The following is a 21,288-nucleotide window of genomic DNA, read 5'->3' on the forward strand; positions in this document are numbered from 1 at the left end:
CTCCTTCTAATTTTGACTTTTAGTCCTTATTAACCAAACAGTTAAATTCAATTTGGAAACATTTTTTTATCCTTATCATACTACTCTGCAGACTACACAACGTTGGTTACGAAAAGTGTTAGCAGTGATAAAGACGTCTCAAACACGTACTGTAAGTCCGTAGTCAGCAGACGCATCACACAGAGTATCACACCTTGCCCCCTGAGCTAAGGCTACCAGCCAATATTTGTTCCTAAACAACAAAATTAGTTTACCTTGGAATCTATGCCGATAGTCCTGTTGCACTCCTCGCAGGTGTTAGCAAACACGGACTCGTAGCACTTGATGCAGTAGGGGTGGTCATCTCGCAGCACGTACCGCTGACCAGTGAGCGACTCATCGCACTGCCAGCAGCAGAAGTGGCCGGAGTGCCAGTCCTTGGACATCGCCTTCGTGTACTCGCCGCTGAAAATCAACTGTAACAAGAACACCATCTTCGTTAGGCTATTAACCAAGGGAAGTGCACATACACATACACAAGTTATAGCATTTTCTACTGAAGTACACAAATGTGGTATCGTCACTGGCCTCTCACCAAGGGGACTGTGGTTCGAATCGCAGCCAAAGTATGTAGGATTTTAGAATGAAACGTTACGCCCTTTTGGTACGGAGATAAAACTAGAGGTTTCATGACTATGACCAAAACATCAAGAGAGACGTAAAACAACAAGTTTTCTTTTACGCTAAAATGTGAATAAAGGTTAAGAGAATAAAAAAATGAAGTAGTTATAGTCTTACGTGACTGTTGATATCGTAATCACTTACAATAAATCTGATCTTTTGGACGGTGAATTTTCACTTAATAAAACTCATATTCATGGGTCGGTATTCGAATCAAAGAACTTGATCCACTGGAATGAACTTTCATTTAATAGAACTCATATTCAGTGACCGGTATTCGAATCACAGCCTCCTTGGTGAGAAGCTAGTGACGTCACTTTTCTCCTCTCGAGAGGGAAATTGCTATTCGTTACTCTGAATCCCGCTGGCAATACATAATACTAACCCAGATTCAAAAATAAAAGTACAGAACGAAATTTATATTCGTGACACGATTTACAGTTTGTCACTTAGGATTCATAAACTACTGCTATTTTAAACTTAAAGTTTTAAGAATAATACTATCTCACTTATTTTTAACTGTTGATTTGCATTTTCAGGAACTAAAATAATGGCCATGAAATATTTTTACGAAAGCTCTTGGTATTTTACGTAGCAGAGTGGGTCACTTGTTAGTGTGGAAATGTTTCATAACCTGCAAGAGTGTTAAGTTAGCCATATGTACTAGGGTCCAGAGCTACGGTATCTGAAATTTATTTAATGCGACGGTAAGAAAGCCTATGGAAAACTCATATTCAGAATAGCCATTTTCGGCGCATTCACAACAATACAAAGCAAGTAAGCAAACAAGCTTGTAGTCTTACAAGACTTACAAGCCACCCATAAGCAATGGCCGAGATTTGAACCACGGCTGCCTACGTCAGATGATAGCGACAAAAGCACCCAGACATTACGCACCCTGTATGAACAGTACTAAAGAGAATATGAAGTATTCAAAATTAACAGCTGTGTCTATTAATCGGTACACTGAAACACACCGTGTGTGCACAGGAATAAAGCTATGGTACTAAATGTACTAAAATGAGGCAGATGACTGAGAAAAGCTAGCACCAGTTGGTGATGAATACACTCAAAATACTAGTGCACTGAACACGGTACAAATAAAATTAAGGTTCACTATTAGGACTATCAAAAGAGGCCTTATTGATGATTATTTTCCTATGAATCAGTGTAATAGACAGGCCGCCATGTAAAGAGACGCTCATTCTTTTTGCGAGATGAAATTCATTAATAAAAACGCAAAGAGAATAAAAACATTATTTAGCAAGAGTTCACGGCGCAAACGGGTGAGACTGGTAAAACGAGTATTATTTCCGACCTGCCTGAGGAGCTCCGTGACGTATGGAGAGCAGCAACTATTCAAGCAGTTCAGCGCTGCGGGTTGCATTTTCTAACATTCATTCATAGGTAATGTGAAAGAGCGCTTAGCCGGGAGGTCTCTTGTCATGTTTACCTAATGAAACTGGCTCTATGTAGCAAGGTGACTCTAAGGCAAGCAAAACATCTGCTACTGATACAGAGCGTAGCCGTGTCCGAATATGCAATGATAATAATGGTAATAGTGGAAATAGGATTGGGTAAGATAAGCTAGACATCCGCGACAAGATGCAGCGGTTAGATAAGCTTTCGTGTTACGACTCAATCTAGAGAGAGTAATAACCTGATATATATATAACACTTCAGAAACCAATCGCGGTTTTTAGTGAACACGGAATAACTCTACTGTAAAATTTTCTCAATCTATAAACTAACTAGACGCTTTCTTCGGAAGTAAATGTAGTAATAATCGATCAAATATATGTCTGAGTAGTTGTTTGTCCCTCTCATTCATTTCGTTTCCTTCCATTCTGGGAGCTTCATTTTTTTTTGTCAGGCGGTGTAATATGTTCACGTTTAGCCATGTATCCGCAAGTCGGATGCTTATTACAGCTCTGACAGAGGATCCGTCCCCAACTAGTATGTACTGTTACTGGCTTTACGTCCCACTAAGAGGCCAAGACGCTGGAATTTAATCCTGCAGGAGTTATTTTACGCGCCAGTAAATCTACCGACACGAGGCGGACGTATTTGAGCACCTTGAAATACAACCGGACTGAGCCAGGATCGAACCTCCCAAGTCGGGGTTAGAAGGCCAGTGCCTTAACCCTTTCGCACTCAGCGCGCTGATCTATCGGCGCGAGAGGTTATGGCGAGAAAGCTCACGGCGCCGATACATCGACTCTGTCCTATTTAGGGATTTTGGTCATTTGCGTGGCTGTTAAATCGTAACAGTTGATCGTGACGCCCGGCTCCATGGCTAAATGGTTAGCGTGCTGGCCTTTGGTCACAGGAGTCCCGGGTTCGATTCCCGGCAGGGTCGGGAATTTTAACCTTAATTGGTTAATTTCGCCGGCACGGGGGCTGGGTGTATGTGTCGTCTTCATCATCATTTCATCCTCATCACGACGCGCAGGTCACCTACGGGAGTCAATTCAAAAGACCTGTACCTGGCGAGCCGAACTTGTCCTCGGACACTCCCGGCACTAAAAGCCATACGCCATTTCAGTTGATCGTGACGGTACCTTAAAGCGTTGAATTTGCGTTTTACTCTACAGATATATCCACCAGCCCCACAAAATATTTTTATTTTCGACAAATGAAATTTCACCGTTTAGAGTATGTTTCGTTTCTTTGGTATATCGTGTGTTCGCTGTACTTCGCGAACTATAATTTTACTCCTTTTCATAACTCCGTTGTTGCACGTGCTTGCGTCATCTTTTTATCGCAATGGCTAGGCCATATTCAAGGCCGAATGAGGCCGATATCCTTGAATTTTCAGATGATTTAGACAGTAATAATGACCTCCTTTGCCGAAAGTGATTCCCATTATGTGAGAAATGACACAGTCACAGCTGCTCACCGTGCATCGGACCGCGAGGACCTGACATCGATGACCGTTCCATATACAGTGAATAACGTTTTTGACATGCTTCATGAGTGAATTGCAGCACACACACCATATTGATATCAAATTATTCAGAATTAAATATTCTTTCTTTCACATCTAAGAGTAAAGAAGGAAGACGCAATAATGTCCGATTTTTCAGTCATTGAAAACCAAAAATTATCTTTTAAAATTTATTTTCGAAATTTAATAATTTGTTTTGGCTTTACCAATATCAATACGTCCTAGGTATATTCATTTCTGAAATGCTCATAGTTTTTTGTATTAGTGTGATTTATTTTATTTTAATATGTGTTAAACTGTTTACGTGTTGATTTTTTGTAATTTGGTTTGGAAAATGACAGAAATTAGTCTGAGTGTCTTCGAGCAAACCCCTGCATATAGGCTGAGTGCCAAAGGGTTAACCGTCTGAGCCGCTCAGCCCAGCGCAACTAGTATGCAGCCACTAATTTACTTCATTATTATTATAGACACCCGTTTTTCACTCGTTGATAACCCAGAGAGTTCTTTTGCCAGTGGCTTTACGTCGCACCAACACAGATAGGTCTTGTAGCGACGATGGGACAGGAAAGGCTTAGAAGTTGGAAGGAAGCGGCCGTGGCCTTAATTAAGGTACAGCCCCAGAATTTGCCTGGTGTGAAAATGGGAAACCACGGGAAACCATCTTCAGGGCTGCCGACAGTGGTATTCGAACCCACTATCTCCCGGATGCAAGCTCAAAGCCACGCGCCTCTAACCGCTCGGCCAACTCGCCCGATGGAAAGTTTCTTCAAAACAGAATGAAATATGGAAGGATAATATAATATCATCGGAATTAATATGAAGTTACCCGACATATTCTGCACAATTTCTTTGCTAAAGTACTTATCGTGCATATTACTTCGTGTCCTTGGTCTGGTGAGGCCCAAGGAAGTTGAAGCTGCAGCTATTCGTGTGCATCCGCTCTACTCTGGATTACGGCAAGACACACCCTTCACACCTCCAGGGGGTCAAGGCTGTTCCGGACATGGGACACGCCCAGAAAACTCGCGCTACTTAAAATAAGGCCACAATCTTTACAAGATTGCTCCCCAGTCAGTCGTGCTCGAGGAGGGGGTGGATGCAACTAAAGTGAGCTTGTAGTTTTACGTGACTAATGATATAGTTCCGAACCACAGGTACACGTATTTTCATTTCAACAAACCCTCAACCACTGGCTAGGATTAACTGCGGCCGCCAGTGGCTCTGACCATCAGCTGTAACTCCCTTCTATATTCAAATCTCGTACCGTAAAATATTAGAAATGTCAAGGAATACCGTGTCGTACTGTACACTGTTTCGTCTATGTTGATGAAGTATCTGTCCAGATAAGTTAATAAAATATGGTATACAGTATAGTAAGACATCGTCTTAATATTATATTTCCAAGACAACATGAATATGAACTAACTCAGTTAGTGGATGAAAGCTATAGGCCCTACAGTATTTCTCTTATTACATATTCGACGGAAGAGGTACGCAAGATTGGGAACTAAGAGTGGAATCATACTGTACATATCTTGAGTTCAATCTCGCCAAACTAGCCTGCAATTAGTCCAATACCTTAAAAAAATCCAGTTATCGTCGTGCTACCCGCATTATGTATGCTCATGCAGCTAACTTCTCCCCTTATGCTACATTAATTTTCTTGACGTCAGTTGAAGGAATGACAGACTTTTTAAAATTATCATCATCAAAATATGAGATACAGATTGTAGAACGGACATCAACTTAAACTAAAACAGCTAGTTATTAAATACCTAGAAACATTTCTAATTCAGAATAACATATCGATTAACTAACAATTGCCCTCCTTGAAGCTGCACTAATCATTGGGCACTAAATAATTGGATCTCTCAAATTGCTTCCCTAGAAGTTACCTCCAAAGCTCTTCTAGGAGCACAATCGACTGAGAAATAAAATAAAAGTTACCAAAATTTAAACTGAACTCGTAACTTCTACAGTAAACTTTTTTTCCATGTAACCCTCTCACTTTCCAAAATGTTCTGTATCATACGAGAAAATGTTTTAGAACCAAACATGTAGAAGGATAAATGGGGCGTCAGGTGTTGCAAACCGTTTGTTAATATGATGTACCGTTTAGGAGTAGTGAATCTCGAAGTGGAGATCTGCACTTTAATAAATTTAATATAATCTCAATTACCGCGTGTAGAGTAATTTATGTACAAATCTGTATACGATGTAGAAAGCAAGGCGAAGCACGGGCACATTTGCTAGTCTGAGATAAAGTTTAAAAGCCTAATTAGTGGAATTCATATTTTCCACTTATAGGTTTTTAGTCCATAGTTTAGTCTCCTTTCGCGCCGAATATTTATGTGATAATGTGTGGTCAGGTGATAGTTCAGCTCTACACTAGGACTGCGGTACATGTTTATATTGGAGAGCTCGTGTTTTTATACCATCCATCTAAGAGTGTGAGCGTCTTATTGGCGGAATTATATTTAGGCTATTGTTTATTTATATTTATTTTCATATAGATATGAAACTATATAGGCTTTTGGGCTTATTCCGTGTCAAGAAAATAAGGTGAAATTCTTTACGTTTCGCAGAGAACTGTGCTCTGCGTCATCAGAAGACATCTCGACTGTTCACAAGAAAGGCTTCTTGCTGCGAAACATAAAGAATTTCAACTTATTTTCATGACACTGCATAAGCCCAAACGCGTATAGCGTATCATGTCTATAAGTACGGGCCGTGACAGCGCCAATGGCAACAATAATCGATACCGTTGAAGGTATTGTGAAGGTTAGGCTCAACATCTAGTTATCCCGATCAGTAAACCAAACTAATTACATTTCCTACTAATACATGGGGGAAAACTCATTGCTCAAGTTCTTTCTATCTTTTTTTCTTGAAAGAGAACTAAAATTTAGATTTATCTCCTGAGTCTATATTTCAACACGATTGTATAATTATTTATAGTTGTTAGTTACAATTACATCTCACAAGATACATAATTTCCTGTGATGAACATAGTGCTGTTATGAATGAGAATCGAGGGGCAAGCGAATTCTGGGCAATGACCTCTAGTGGACAATACCGGCGAGCCGACACCTAATTAATAAACATGCAAGCATCTAACCCTTGAGAGAACAAGTTTAGAGCACTGCCTGGTTATTAACCCTAAGCTACCCTTCAGTGATTAATACTGACCAGGGGATGAACTTCCTGGAACTAGCCATTGTTTCCGGGGTGAGGACATATTCTAGTATGTGAAGACAAGTACGAATTTTAGAACGAATTAACAGTAGCTGTTAACTAAAGGTTGTTGTTGTTGTTGATGATGATGATGGGTGCTTGTTGTTTAAAGAGGCCTAACATCTAGGTCATCGGCCTCTAATGGTACGAAATGAGACGAAATGTAATGACAATTTAAAAGTCCAAAATCATCCATTGACCAGAATTCAAAACGTGATGACGAAGAATGAATGGATGGATATTAATTTAAAACCATCAGTGGATCCGACCCGCAATGCCCCACATTCCCAGAAACTATCATAAACAGTAGTATTACTGACCAAGAGACTGCTTCTAATGCGCAATCCTGAATCGATGATGCTTGTTGTCTAAAGGGGTCCAAAATCCAGGTCATCGGCCCCTCACAATGGTACTTATCGCTAGTAAAGTAGAACCACGGCATTTGTTATGTTGCGGTACTAATCGAAAGTAGCGTAGACTCGCGGTATTCCACACATTATGGTACTACTCACAGGTAATGTAATACGCGCATGTAACGCAGACCTATGGCGTTTCTCTCATTGCGGCGCCACTTACAGGCAGCGCAAACCTATGGTGTTCCTCACATAGGTGTACTAATCACAAGCAACGCAGACCCACGGTGTCGCTCATATAGTGGTACTAATCACAGGCAACGCCCAAACCTGTGGTGTTTCTCGCATAATGGTACTGATTACAGACAACGTAAGCCCGTGGTGTTTCGCATGTAGTGGCGCTAATCTCGGGTACTGTAAATCACACCCTAATTCACACTATGTTGCTACTAATCATAAACCTATTGTGAACCTAACATAATGGTACTAATCGCAAGTAAAGGCGACCAATGGTGTTCCCTGGGTGATGGTACTAATTACAAGTAGTCTCATGGTTCTAATTCGATCATCCCTTGGTCGCCCCTTTTAGACCCCTCTTACGACAGGCACGAGATACCGTGGGTGTATTCTTCGTCTGCGTCGTCCACTCACGGGAGGCTGTGTGTTTGGTCCGCGAGAGTTATTTTATTTCACTCAAGTCCGCCGGCAAGCCGGTTAGGATCCCGCTATCCGCCACTTGGAAGTATCACCTCTCCCAGCGTAGTAGGTTCGTGGTTTAACTAGAATACTTTTTTTAAATGATTAATAACGAGAGTTCCAGAATTTACCTTGAGAGAATCTGGAGGTCGAGTTGTTCTTATTTTGAATATTTAACGAATACAACATTAAATAAGTAATGATAATAAAAGTGAACATATGCAAATCAAATCAAATCAAATCAAATCAAATCAAATCAAATCAAATCAAATCAAATCAAATCAAATCAAATCAAATCAAATCAAATCAAATCAAATCCATAGGTATTGATAACCTATTCAGAGAACAAACGTTTCAGAACGGAAATGTTCTGTTTTTAATATGGAAAACATTTCTTACAGTTAGCAGACAAAGTATTCAGAGAACAAACGTTTCAGAACGGAAATGTTCTGTTTTTAATATGGAAAACATTTCTTACATTTAGCAGACAAAGTACGAGTTCCCATACTATGAAAAACATAAAATTAAGCAATTTCCTCAATTGTGCCGGAAGTTGAAGTGCTAAAGGGCCCGGAAATGTTTCTAATTGTGATTATTGGATAGCTCTCTCAAAATGAAGAGAAAAAAATAATCGAAAATCACTTCCGGCCTAAATGAATTTCCGGAAAACCAGCCTAAAATCGCTTGTTTCTTTACTCGTTTTCTTTTTAATTCGAATCTGAATCAAATGAACTTATTTACATAATTATTTCTGTAATGTGTCCATTGGTTCAATACCATCACGCATTTATTGATTTTTGAAAAATGGCCACACCGAATGTAGTTATAAAGGTTTACGTGAAACTCTGCATTGACTCACATTAGCATTCGTGCTGGTGTTTAAGTGAAAGAATGAATTGACTCGCATTAGCGCTCCTAGTGGTAGAAAAAGGCAAACTGTTAATTTAATCGACAGGATAACGATGACTAAGAAAAGGATTGCAATTTTTAGGAAAAAATATAGAATATATTCTCATAAAAATAAAGAAATGTGCTAACTGGATTAAAATCATTTATATATATATATATATCTATAATAAAGCCGCCCGACTCATTGGCTGAACGGTCAGCGTTGAGGCATCCAGTTCAGAGGGTCCCGGGTTCGACTCTCGGTCGAGTCGCGGATTTTAATCGTGTTTAATTATTCTGGCTCGGGGACGGGGTGTTCGTGTTTCTTCCAACACTTTCCCCTTCATATTCAGACAACTCACTACACTACCAATCACCGCAGAAAAACACCCACATCGGGTTGGCAGCAGGAAGAGCATCCGGCCGTAAAACAGGGCCAAATACACATGTGCAACACAGTTCGCACCCGCGACCCCACAGGTGTGGGAAAAGCCGTAGAAGAGGAAGATATATATTGAATAAAGCCGATACTTCCGTCGAACTGCATTGGCCTTCATCAGGGCATGTGAAGGTCTGCCTCCGACAGTGAGCAAAGAAATTCTTCGAAGGGACATGGAAGTCACGACCGTACTATCCACGGAGCACATTTATTTATTTATTTTAATACAATGAGCCACGAAAACCTACGTTCATTAATATATTCTCATACTGTATTATACTTTATTTACCTAAAATTCGTAGCTCATATCCCTAGGATGTTTTCAACATTGAATTGCTTGCCTGAAGGGCTAGCTAGAACTGTGGATTTTATATTTCACTTACAACTCTTTTGGGCCGCAGCCTTCCAAAATGTCGGCTGTAAGCTTCATCATCTCAACATTTATACTCAGATTCACTATATGATGTGCGACATGAGTGACAAGCTCTGGGAATTTTAATTCTCGATAATTATAGTAGTTTCTTTTATGCATCGCGTATTTCCTTGATCATTTGTAATAGTTACGAAATGTCGGATCAAACAAATACATTCAATAATATTTATATTTGAGGTACTATCTATAAGGGAAGTATACTTACACTAAACCTGCAGCTTTGTGAAGGGAGCAGGTATATCTAGGTGGAAATGAAGGAAAAACACGGTAGCAAAAGATTTAGAGGTCGACGCTAAGTAGGTACTAATATCTAGAGCCCCCATGAAGAAAAGAAGAAGAAGATACACTATAATTCCAAGCATGACAAATAATTTCTACGTATTAAATAAATACACCAGTGATATAAATATCTAATGAAGTCAGTCACACCGATAGTATGAGTAACTAAAGCCAGTTTCTGACAACCCGTACAAAGAACGGGTACTTCTGCTAGTACTCTATCAAGATGTTTTAGTGCGCTGTTATAATGAATTGCAGGAAAACAAGTGCAAGTACCATAGGTGTGATAAAATGAGAGTGATAGGCGACTGTAATTGGCTGAATTTTCCGATATTCTTACACCGAATTCATCACCGATTCATGGGCCAAATAGTCTATAGCAAGTTCCTTGAGTTAACTGTTGATCTGTTGTTTTAGTAACGGCTATCGTTTAAAAACTTTAACTTCTTTTGAAGTGTTGTATTCCTACCAGATTTAGAACATTTAAATATTTCTGGCACGTAGTTTTTGTTCTTACAAAATATACTAAGGCTACTTACACTATTCAAATTATTATAGGTTTTCATGAATAATTCATTCCATATTCGTTTGCTTGCACTTATTTGTGTGGCTCTTCGCTTTCATATTTCCTGTTTGATCTCTCGTGGTCAAGTGCGATTCTTTTCGACACCGACGTTTCTACATATTTAATGCCTAAGTCTTAGAAATTTACGCTCTTTGTGGCCCTTTCTTTGACCGATACCCTCTTCCAGTTCCTATAATTACTGTTAAGAGTGGATGGTTTCCTAGGAGCTGTCAGAATCGTATCAAACTTGATACGAATGACGGTAACATTGATGTAAGCAAGTGATTGTATCAGAGTAAAAGAATAGTTCATTGCGGAAGATACTGAAAACCTTTCCATGAGACACTAGTATAAGGTCTGCCTCTACCTTAGATACAAGATGTGATACGAGCGGGCATGGAGGCATACAAGTTCCATACGATATCCTACGGCAAATCTGTCCATAATTGCTGCAACAGGTCCTCTAGTTCATGAAAACTACTACGCTGCCGAAGTTGCGCTCCAGGTGCTCCGAGATAAGTTCGATGGTTGATAGATCTGGCGATCGGGCAGGTCATGATGTATGGCAATGTTGCGAAGAAATTCCTGTGATACCCTTGCTCTGTGCAGCCGAGCATTATCCTGCTGAAAAAACACTGGAAGCCATAACATGAAAGGCAACGACTGCGGCCGTAGGATGTCCTGCAAATAACGCTGTGCTGTCAATGTCCGTCGCATGAAATGCATCCCTCCTCCTTCCCCAATCTCCCATCCAGACGAGCACACCAGCAGTGTGGGCGATGTGCCGCGCTAGAGCAAAGGCAGGAATGAGGCACTCACCACGGGACCACCAGACACGGAGACGGCCGGCGTCAGAGAACAAAGAGAACCATGATTCGTCACTAAAGACAACCCAGTTCCAGGCTGTTGCACTCCAGATTTGTCGTCCACGACACCACTGTGGGTAGATGCCAATGGAAAGACACGTAATGAGCGCCGTGAGAATAAATTTCCTTCGGCCAAGCGCCTGTTAATAGTTCCGGCAGACACAGGGGCCTATAACGATGGTGCTTCCTTTGCCTCGATGGCGAACGCAGTAACAGATGGATTTGCCCTTGTTTGTCGGAGGATCAGACGATCCTCTTTTCTGGTGGTCAGTCGAGGGCGTCCTAAGCCCAGATGCCGCGTGGGCGTGCTCTCAAATATTTACTGGTCACAACGCGCCCTAACAATCTGGCCAGAACGGCGTAGGGGCCGGTGATTTCGATACGACCATCCTGCCTCGCGCATTCCAATAATGTACCCCTCTCAAATTCTGGTAACTCGACGAAATCTCTTCGATGGCGTGCTAGAAGCATGTCGCGTGGTCGACGATATTTCCACAACCAGAAGCGGCCTTCCATTACGAACGATTAGCCTCTGCGAGCCTTTAAACAGGCCACGGGTGGCGGCACGTTCACGACCTCTGGTGGTAAAATCGTTCACCTAATCATGTCACCAACTGTAACAGCATGCCGATATTTCAGCAATATGACAACTCCTTAGTGCGTGACTTCTTTTTGTCGATGAGTCAATCTGATCATAATGGCGCAGAAGTCTATTTTGTTATAAAAATTACAGATTAATGTCAAAGGTCATACAAGAGTATTATGACGTAAGGGGTGATTATTGTTCAAAGGCGAAGTAAAACCGGATAATCATCTAAGGCAAATCTCATCCTGAACTTAGTTTGCTCTTTCGTGACTGGGCTGGGCTGCGTCTATTTAGCTGTTGAGAATAATTTAAGGCTTCCCCATTTGAAGAACCTTAGGCAGGCTCGAACGATTGAACGATATTAGCGACTCTGAGGACAAACAGGTGGCAAAGGGATATTCACGACGAAGAGATGAAGGATAAGTTAGAAATGAGGAGACACGACGAAGCTGAGGGGGCTGAATTGAGAAGGTACGTTATTTGGGAGTCTCATGAGCTCGGCTGTAGAGGGTAGGAGAAGTATAAGGAGATTTAGGATACATACAAGGAATTGATGATACTGAGCGCGTTGACTAAGTGTAACGGGTCGTTTAGCTGTAAGTTTGCATTCAGAAGATGATGGGTGTCTACAGTTACAAACTTTCCAACTTTGTACGGAAAGTATTGGTAATAGACTTACCCCGGACATCCCACATCGGGTAGCTGTCACTATGTTAGGTGCACACGCAGGGATACTGCATTATAATAAAAATGCCCACCATGCGCCTCAATGCACGCCTGAACATGCCGCCTCATCGGCAGTCGGACGCGCTCGAACATTCCAGGCATTGCACGTATTCGATGGCAACCTTGTTCCAAACGCTGCCGCAGAACTGCTATATCCGTAATGGCATGGTTGACTCCAAGATTGATCCTAAATACGAACTTTTCCCACATGCTAGCTAATAACTAAAACAGGTTTAGCTCGTAACCGATCGACCGTAGAGCATATGTTCATAGATACGTTTTGGGGTGTACTATCCATCCCTGATTACTTCCCACATGCTTGTGAACATTCTGTATACAAAGATCTGAAACCCTTCTTGTTCCTTCTTAAGGAATGGGCTGATGATCAGGTAATGCCCCGTTATGTCACTTAACAGTGAAGGGGCGGTTAACCGAATAACAAAAAGGTAAGGATTAAAAAAAATACTCAATGTAAACTGTTGGAGATACGAGAACGTATCAGCGAAAATTCTTCAAAATACAGGATGCTTACCCAGATGTACTTCCAGCACCACCGCCACTCTTCAAAATATTTGCTAAAGGAAGTAATTAATCGAAAGTCACGGTACGTACTTAAGAATTATTAAGAAGGGATTCCCGCAAGGTAATATTATTGGACCTCTCTTCTTATATATAATATGAGTTAAGGACTGGAATTACAGATAAGGAATTTTGCTGATGATGCTATATTATATAGAGTAATACCATAAATAAGTTACAAAATCAATGGAGCAAATTGGGGCAAATACTCGTTTATAAGAAGATGATTTAGGGACTAGAATGATATACGATTGATAAATTTCAAACTTCCTTGAAATAATTTAATAAAAAATAACTGGTAGAGAATCTGCCACCTTGGCGATAGCCCTGAATGAAGATCAGTGATGACTGACTGACTGATTGATTGATTGATTGATTTAAGTGTCATTATGAAGGAAAGCATAGCTCGAAACTTGTTTTAAATGTGATTTATTAATTAAAATAATTAGTGTATTTAGGAAGCGTGATACAGGGAAAAATGCCACTATTAAGTACCGTACTATATGAAGGAGAATAATGGGGAAATGTTCAACAAATAAAACAAAAGCAATAAGTTATAGTAATTGAATTCAGGCGCAATTAATAAGTGAAAAGGAAACAGCATGCTTTGTGGAATACTTACAATATAGAATTTAAATCAGATTATAATATCCCTGTATCAAAGCATGGAGGAGGATGTCTGTATGCAGTGAGTGGTTGCGGAAGTTACGGATCTTCGTATTTTATTAACTTGACTATGCATCAGATGATATAATATGTCAATTGTACAGTAAAATATTACAGTAAACTACTTTGGGTTAATATCCACGAAAATGCAGAGATATTATAGCTTACATATCTGCGATCCTAACAACACAAATCCTTTTCAGTATATTACATTTATAAATTCCCTCCTCAGTATCCAAGTGCACATACTAAAGAGTGACTTAGAAATTACGCTGAAACGATATTTATGAGTTTTTATCACCGCTGACATTTCGCTAAGCTGTTCAGAATTCATACTCTAGTCACTGTATGTAAGATGTTTAGAATTAAACGTAATTACCAAGTATCAGCTTGATTATTAGTTATTTTGAAATGTAACGCAAACGGGTATTAGGTGAGTGACAGCAAATGACCTGGAAGACTAAGCTGTGTTTGTGTGTGAACATACCATGAAAATGGAAAGCGGCAAGTTCCAGGAACACACACACTGTACAAAGGGAAATGAGGAGTGCGAAACGTCAGAGTGGGCAAAGACCCACTCGTCGTACATCACACACTTGGATGAGGTGAGGCAGGTTACACAGGCAGATGCCATTAGAAGAGGGTACGAGACAACCATGTCGTCCTGTTAACGTGCCAAATTCCTTGAGACAATGGAGCCGTGATTAAAGAAAGCCGCGGACATTACCCTTTGTGTTTTCTATTTCGTGCGTGTTAGGTTAACGTCGTAGATCAGTGGGGAGCACTGAATTGTAAACCTAATTAATCGACCACCACTGTGGAACACTAACCGAAGTGGACGTGGTTCTATCCCCGGTCAATGCAAGCGATATTTTCAAAAATGAAGTTACATCTCACTGGTTGAGATTCTACGGTAAATTTTAGGTCTCGTGACATTTGAGATTGACCCATTCCTTTTTAATTCGAGTCCAATCGTCATCTCCATCATATTAACTAAAGTGCACCGTCATCGATATTCAAGTTGGAATTGTCTCTGTTACAATCGATTTATTTTGATTGCGATATTCCAGTTTATTATTGTGTTCACACATAGCACTAGTGCGTTTTCCAGGTCGTGTTTTTAGCATCTAAAGACCACTTTTCAGAAGTGCACATTGATAAAAATATGGTTACTTAGTCTTGTGAAAAACTCGACAAAGAAGAATGAATTTGCACATTTCTTCTTGATAGTGGATGAAGAGTATTCGCAGTGGCAGCGAGCCAGTAAACAAGGATTCCATAAAAGTGATGGTGAAGAAAGAAACAACATACACCGAAACATCAATACACCTAGGGCCTACTTAGTGAATGTGGTAAAGTTTTCCCCCTGTTAGAAAAAACCGTTTCAAAATCTATCATACACCAGAGACATATGTTATTGTTATTAAATATAAAAAGCTAAATTTTACCTCACAATGTTACTGACTGATTGCAATAAACTTTGCACATACTTCAAGAATTCTTTAACCAAGTGCATGCATACGCTTTTGCCGGGTTTTGTGGTAAAAAACCACGTAATTTTCAAGGGAAATTCATTTTTTGTTTATTCAAAATATTGACGATCGGTTTCTACACACTTCGCTCATCTTTCAGGTAAGTTATGAATACCATGCCAGAAAAACTGCTTGTCTTTTGCGGCAAACCATTCGTCGAGCCATTTTCCAACTGCCTCAAAATTGCTGAAGTGCTGCTCTGCGAGTGCGTGCCCCATTGATGCGAAGAGGTGATAGATGGCGCCATGTCGGGAGAGTACGGCGGGTGCGGAAGGATGTCCCATCCAAGCGATTTCAAGGTGTCTTTCACTGGTTTTACTGTGTGAGACGGCGCATTATCGTGTAACAAAATCACTTTGCCATGTCTTCTGCCCCATTCCGGTCGTCTTTCGATCAATGCGTGATTTAAATGAATCATTTGTTGGCGATAGCGTTGTGCATTAACGGTTTCGCCGGGGTTCAAGAGTCTTCGCTCTATTGTGGTCCACCAGAGCGCGCACTGTCTTTCACATTGAAATCACCCCGTTTAAACTGCCGAAACCATGTCTCACATGTTCTAATCGATGAAACGTGTTCACCATTTGTTTCTACCAGCAAACGATGACTTTGCTCAGCCTTTTTCTTTTGATTAAATAAGAAAAGCAATGCGTGCCACAAATGTTCAGGCACAAACGTCGACATGATCACTGAAAGATACAACACAGACGCTAGTGTTTGGCGGACTCAATTTGTGTGTGTGTGTTGGTAGAATAATGTCAGACGAACAAACTGACGTATGTGTCAAATTCATAGGCTGCGTACGGTTCGCTGGCGCCATCTCTTAGTGAAACCGGAAAAGACTTATGCATACACGTGGAAATTGTCACATAAAATTCCATGTTTAGTTGTTTGTTGCTGGTTGAATGGCCAATCCAATTTTAAACCGATTATGGATGGATATAGAACACAATAGGAAAGGCCTAGCCGAGGCGATAAAGGCATGCTCGGAAGGACATAGTTTCGATTACCCCGTAAGAGAGAAGAAAAATGTATAAATTAGATTTCCTCATCTGGAGAGGTTCAAGGTCCTGAGGTTCACTCAACCTACGCCAAAAATTAGTGCCAGGTTAATTCCTGAGGCAAAGGCGGCCGAGCATATAACTAACCAATCTATTTTTCGGTTGAGTGCCGAGGATACGGGTAGTGGATGCATTTATGTTTCACTTCTCCTTGGGCCCTCGTGAATTGTGCGAAGATGGATTTGCCTTCTTTTATGGACCCCGGTTGAATTAGGTTTTCGAGGCTTAAGGAGTCTTTTATTTCAACGCCCTTTCAGGCCCTTCCTTTTATTTTCTCTCTGTTGGCCAATAACCGTCTTTATTCGGAAAGGCGAGCTTCTTCCTTTATTCTTCTGATTACTGTTGATAGGAAGGTTGTGTGGGTGTAATCCCCCATAAAATAACAGTCAGCACCCCCATCTTATTCATGGACAATATTAATGGAGATCCCTTGCAAGTCAGAAATTAGGGACCAAGAGTCTTATAATAGCTAAAGCTAAATTAAACACAGTCTTGGTACTATGAAGTTACTGTAAGTATGATATGGGTTTTGGCCTGTTACCATACACTGTAGGACTGGAAATATTTTTAGGTTGAATACTGTGTCAGAGAATACTCTTTCATTACACTCTTTCCCGATTAATACGTTGGTTAACATAAACACGTTTGTGATCGGAGATTTACCTAAAGACTACTAAAATAATTTTGCCACAAATATCAGCTTTTTATGGTGCAGGTTCCAGACCAAGGTAATGTCAAAGTGATACAAACTAATATTGAAAATAGAGGAAAGAAACTCATTCTGTTATGTTTCTGAGGATACGACATACACAGGCAGGTTATAGCAACGTCTAACGATGAACGTGTAATAATAATAAAAATGTTAGCCTGCTCTTGAACGTCGCACTAGCTCAGAAAGATTTTAGGATATAAAAGGGCTAGAAGTGGAAAGAAAGCGGCCGTGAGTGGCCGACATTATTAAGGCAAAGCTTGGTGTGAAAGTCGGAGACCACGGAGAACTATCTTCTGAGCTACCGATGGTGTGGTTTGAACTCACAATCTTCCGAATACATGCCTACAGTAACAAGGCCCGTACCATGCTATTAACGCGCTCGGTAATAATAATAATAATAATAATAATAATAATAATAATAATAATAATGTTATTGTTTTTACGTTTCACTAACTACTTCAGACGGATTTTAGAGACGTAGATATACCGGAATTTTATCCCGCAGGTGTTCTTTTACGTGCCAATAAATTTACCGTCACGAGGCTGACGTATTTGAGCATCTTCAAATACCATCGGACTGAGTCAGGATCGAACCTGCCAAGATGGAGTCAGAAGGCCAGCGCCGCAACTGTCTAAGCCACACAGACCAGGTAGTCAATAGTACTCGCATGTGTGTTTCATTGTCACTTACATTCCAATCTGTCTGCCAGAATTTTGGGCATCGAAGATCACCCGAGTCCGCCTCTGTGGTGTGGTGCTTAGTGTGATTAGCTGCCACCCCCGGAGGCCCCAGTTCGATTCCCGGCTCTGCCACGAAATTTGAAGAGTGGTACGAGGGCTGGAACGGGGTCCACTCAGCCTCAGGAGGTCAACTGAGTAGAGGTGGGTTCGATTTCCACCTCAGCCATCCTGGAAGCGGTTTTCCGTGGTTTCCCACTTCTCCTCCAGGCAAATGCCGGGATGGTACCTAACTTAAGGCCACGGCCGCTTCCTTCCCTCTTCCTTGTCTATCCCTTCCAATCTTTCCATCCCCCCGCAAGGCCTCTGTTCAGCATAGCAGGTAAGGCCACCTGGGCGAGGTACTGGTCATTCTCCCCAGTTGTATCCTACGACCCAATGTCTGAAGCTCCAGGACACTGCCCTTGAGGCGGTAGAGGTGGGATCCCTTGCTAAGTCCCAGGGAAAAACCGACCCTGGAGGGTAAGCAGATTAAGAAAGAAAGACAGATCACCCGATCCCCATTGTTTCCCGACTTACTTTTACGGATTGGGAACCAAGGTTATATAAAAGGAATGCAAAGTTCGAGATGAAAATTAAATAGAGAAACACTGCACAGTATTAAAATAATGTTTTCTTTCTAATCCACTATATGTCAAGGTTTAGTAAAATACAACCTATTCCATTTTAACAAGCACGCAAGCTAGCTTGTAATTTTACCTGACTGCCGATATCCGTATCGTGACAGTGTTGCCACTAGTTGTACAACATGTTTCGTTTCAAGAAACAGCAGTTGCCGTGGTAGCAAGCCAGTTACGATTTCACTGGGGTTATCAGGGCTACCTCCTTCTCCGAAGTTAGACCACGATGTCGAAGAAGTTGGAAGAATTGATGATCAAATCAAATGCAGCCAAAAGGAGGGCAGATGGAATTAACTCTTTCGGTCCAACCATGTGATTAATCACTTTCAACTCCTCAATACAGGAATAGAGTTTGGAACATAGGTTGCCTGATTAGAACTGAACAGATGATCTTGTTTGGAGAAAGAAAAATCTCCTGCTCCCTCCTGCGAGAAACTAGTAGGTGCATTTAGGCTGTAGTTGTACTTTGATAATGACAGTTAAGTGCCCCTGTGGGTGGGGGCGGTAGATTAACACCCACGGTATCCACTGCTTGTCGTAAGAGGCGACTAAAAGTGGCCCCCGGGGCTCTGAACTTCGTGGGTTGGCGACCACGGGGCCGTTAGCTGAGTCCTGGCTTTGCTTCCACTTCCTTGTGCCAAGCTTCTAACTTTCATATATCCTGTTCGACCTTCCTTGGTCAATTTCTGTTCTTTTCCGGACCCCGACGTTATTAGGTTTGCGAATACTAGGGACCTTCGTGACCGTTCATTTTTCGAAGTATCGGATCCCTTCCATTTTTTTTCTCTGATTAGTGTTATGTAGAGGATGGTTGCCTAGTTGTACTTCCTCTAAAAACAATTCAGAGGGTCCCGGGTTCTATTCCATTGTTCTATTGCGTATGGTCAATTCCCATGGATCGGGGATTGCGTGTTGGTATTTGTTCCAATATTCTCCTCTTCATATACACACAAAACATTTCACTAACAACCACCACAGAAAATCGCAAAAGTGAATACATCCCTCCATATAGGGTTGACGTCAGGAAGGGTATCCGGCCATAAAATACATTCTAGTCCACATGTGCGACACAATTTACAACTGCGATCCCACTAGGGTGTGGAAGAAGAGGTTAGGAGAGGATAGTTGCCCAGCTGTACTTCCTCTTAAAGTAATAATCACCACCATCACCAACGACAGCTAAGGCTGAATTAAAAACGCTAAGAATACAAATGCTTTACTGTTCGAGGAAGAACTGAAGAAGGATCATATCTGGTCATAATTAATTATTTTGGCGTTTGATTTTGGGTTACCGAATGTGTTACGGCAGCGATCACGTGAGAACCTCGCTGGCATCAAAGAAGATACACGTTGCCAAATGAAGACAACCGTTAAGAACGTTATGTGGAACACGATATTAGTAGTGCGCTCTCATTCCTCTTGATATATGAAAAGCTCAATCTTCACCTACAGCCCGAAATGGATATTAGGTCACGGAAAAATATACAGCGGATTCGTTACGTCCTATTCCCCAAGAGGAAACTCTGGAGTATCATAGGTTCGTAAGAAATTGACGACGACGACGATGATGTCCGGTTCCTTGCCTGAATGGCCAGCGTACTGGCCATCGGTTCAGAGGGTGGTGGTGAGTATTGTTTTAGAGGAAGTACAACTAGGCAAAAATGGATTCCGATGGCCCCGGGTTCGATTACATAGACGGGTTGAGGATTTTAACTGACACGGGGACTGAGTATTCGTGTTTGCCCCTATAATAATGCTATTGACTTTACATCCCACTAACTACTTTTGCGGCTTTTGGAGACGCCGAAGTGCCGGAGTTTAGTCCAGCAGGAGTTCTTTTACGTGCCAGTAAATCTACCGACACTATGTATTCCCCAATAAACTCCTCATTATCTACATACAACAACCACGCTACCAAACACCACAGAATCACGCAATGGTGAATATGTCCTTCTACATAGGATTGGGGACAGGAAGGGCACCCGGCCGTAAAACTGTGACAAATCCACATGACGTGCCAAACCTATACAATGGGTTAAAGGGCGATAATAATAATAATAATAATAATAATAATAATAATAATAATAATAATAATAATAATAATAATAATAATAATAATAATAATAATAATCAAGGCGTACTGCCATGTACTAGGCGTGCTAGCTTCAACAAGAGAGACAAGGATTCGGTTCTCCATCAGGAAGAATCGAATTATTTATAACCGAAATTTCCACTTCTGGAGAGGCATATGGCACTAAGGTTCACTCAGGCTACAACAAAAATGAGTACCGGTTTATTTCCTTCGGCGGACAAAGGCGACCGGCGATACAGCTAAACACTATATCTCAATTGGTGCCGAGGTTGTGTGTAGTGGAAGCTCTTAGCTTAGTACCCCTCCAAGGGCTTTTCGAGGTCTATAAAGAGATAGTTTTGCTTTATGATAACACTACTACTACTACTACTACTACTACTACTACTACTAATAATAATAATAATAATAATAATAGCACTGCTATTTTGTTTTATGTAGCACCGGCACACGGATCTTGGAGGTGATGATGGGATAGGACACGACTAAGAATGGGAAAGGAGCCACCGTGGCCTTATTAAGGTAAAGCCCCAGTATTTGACTTGTGCAAAAAAAAAATGGCAAACGCGATTTAAACCGCGTAGCAACGCACTCCGTAAATAATAGTGCAAAACTACGTATT

General features: G+C 41.1%; 1 protein-coding gene across 8 annotated transcripts in view; it reads right to left on the reverse strand.

Annotated features, from left to right (window-relative positions):
* Positions 1–21,288, reverse strand: part of Lmpt (Limpet) — a 1,284,547-nt gene that overhangs the window by 98,954 nt on the left and 1,164,305 nt on the right. For 7 of the 8 annotated variants that reach the window (XM_067135221.2, XM_067135218.2, XM_067135222.2 and 4 more), the window contains one exon: positions 255–455. In XM_067135221.2, coding sequence (XP_066991322.1) covers positions 255–455 — 201 coding nt within the window. The remainder of the gene's footprint in view (positions 1–254; positions 456–21,288) is intronic. The other variant, XM_067135224.2, reaches the window with a different exon arrangement.

The sequence above is a fragment of the Anabrus simplex genome, chromosome 1 (genome assembly GCF_040414725.1).
Source record: "Anabrus simplex isolate iqAnaSimp1 chromosome 1, ASM4041472v1, whole genome shotgun sequence".
NCBI lineage: Eukaryota > Metazoa > Arthropoda > Insecta > Orthoptera > Tettigoniidae > Anabrus > Anabrus simplex.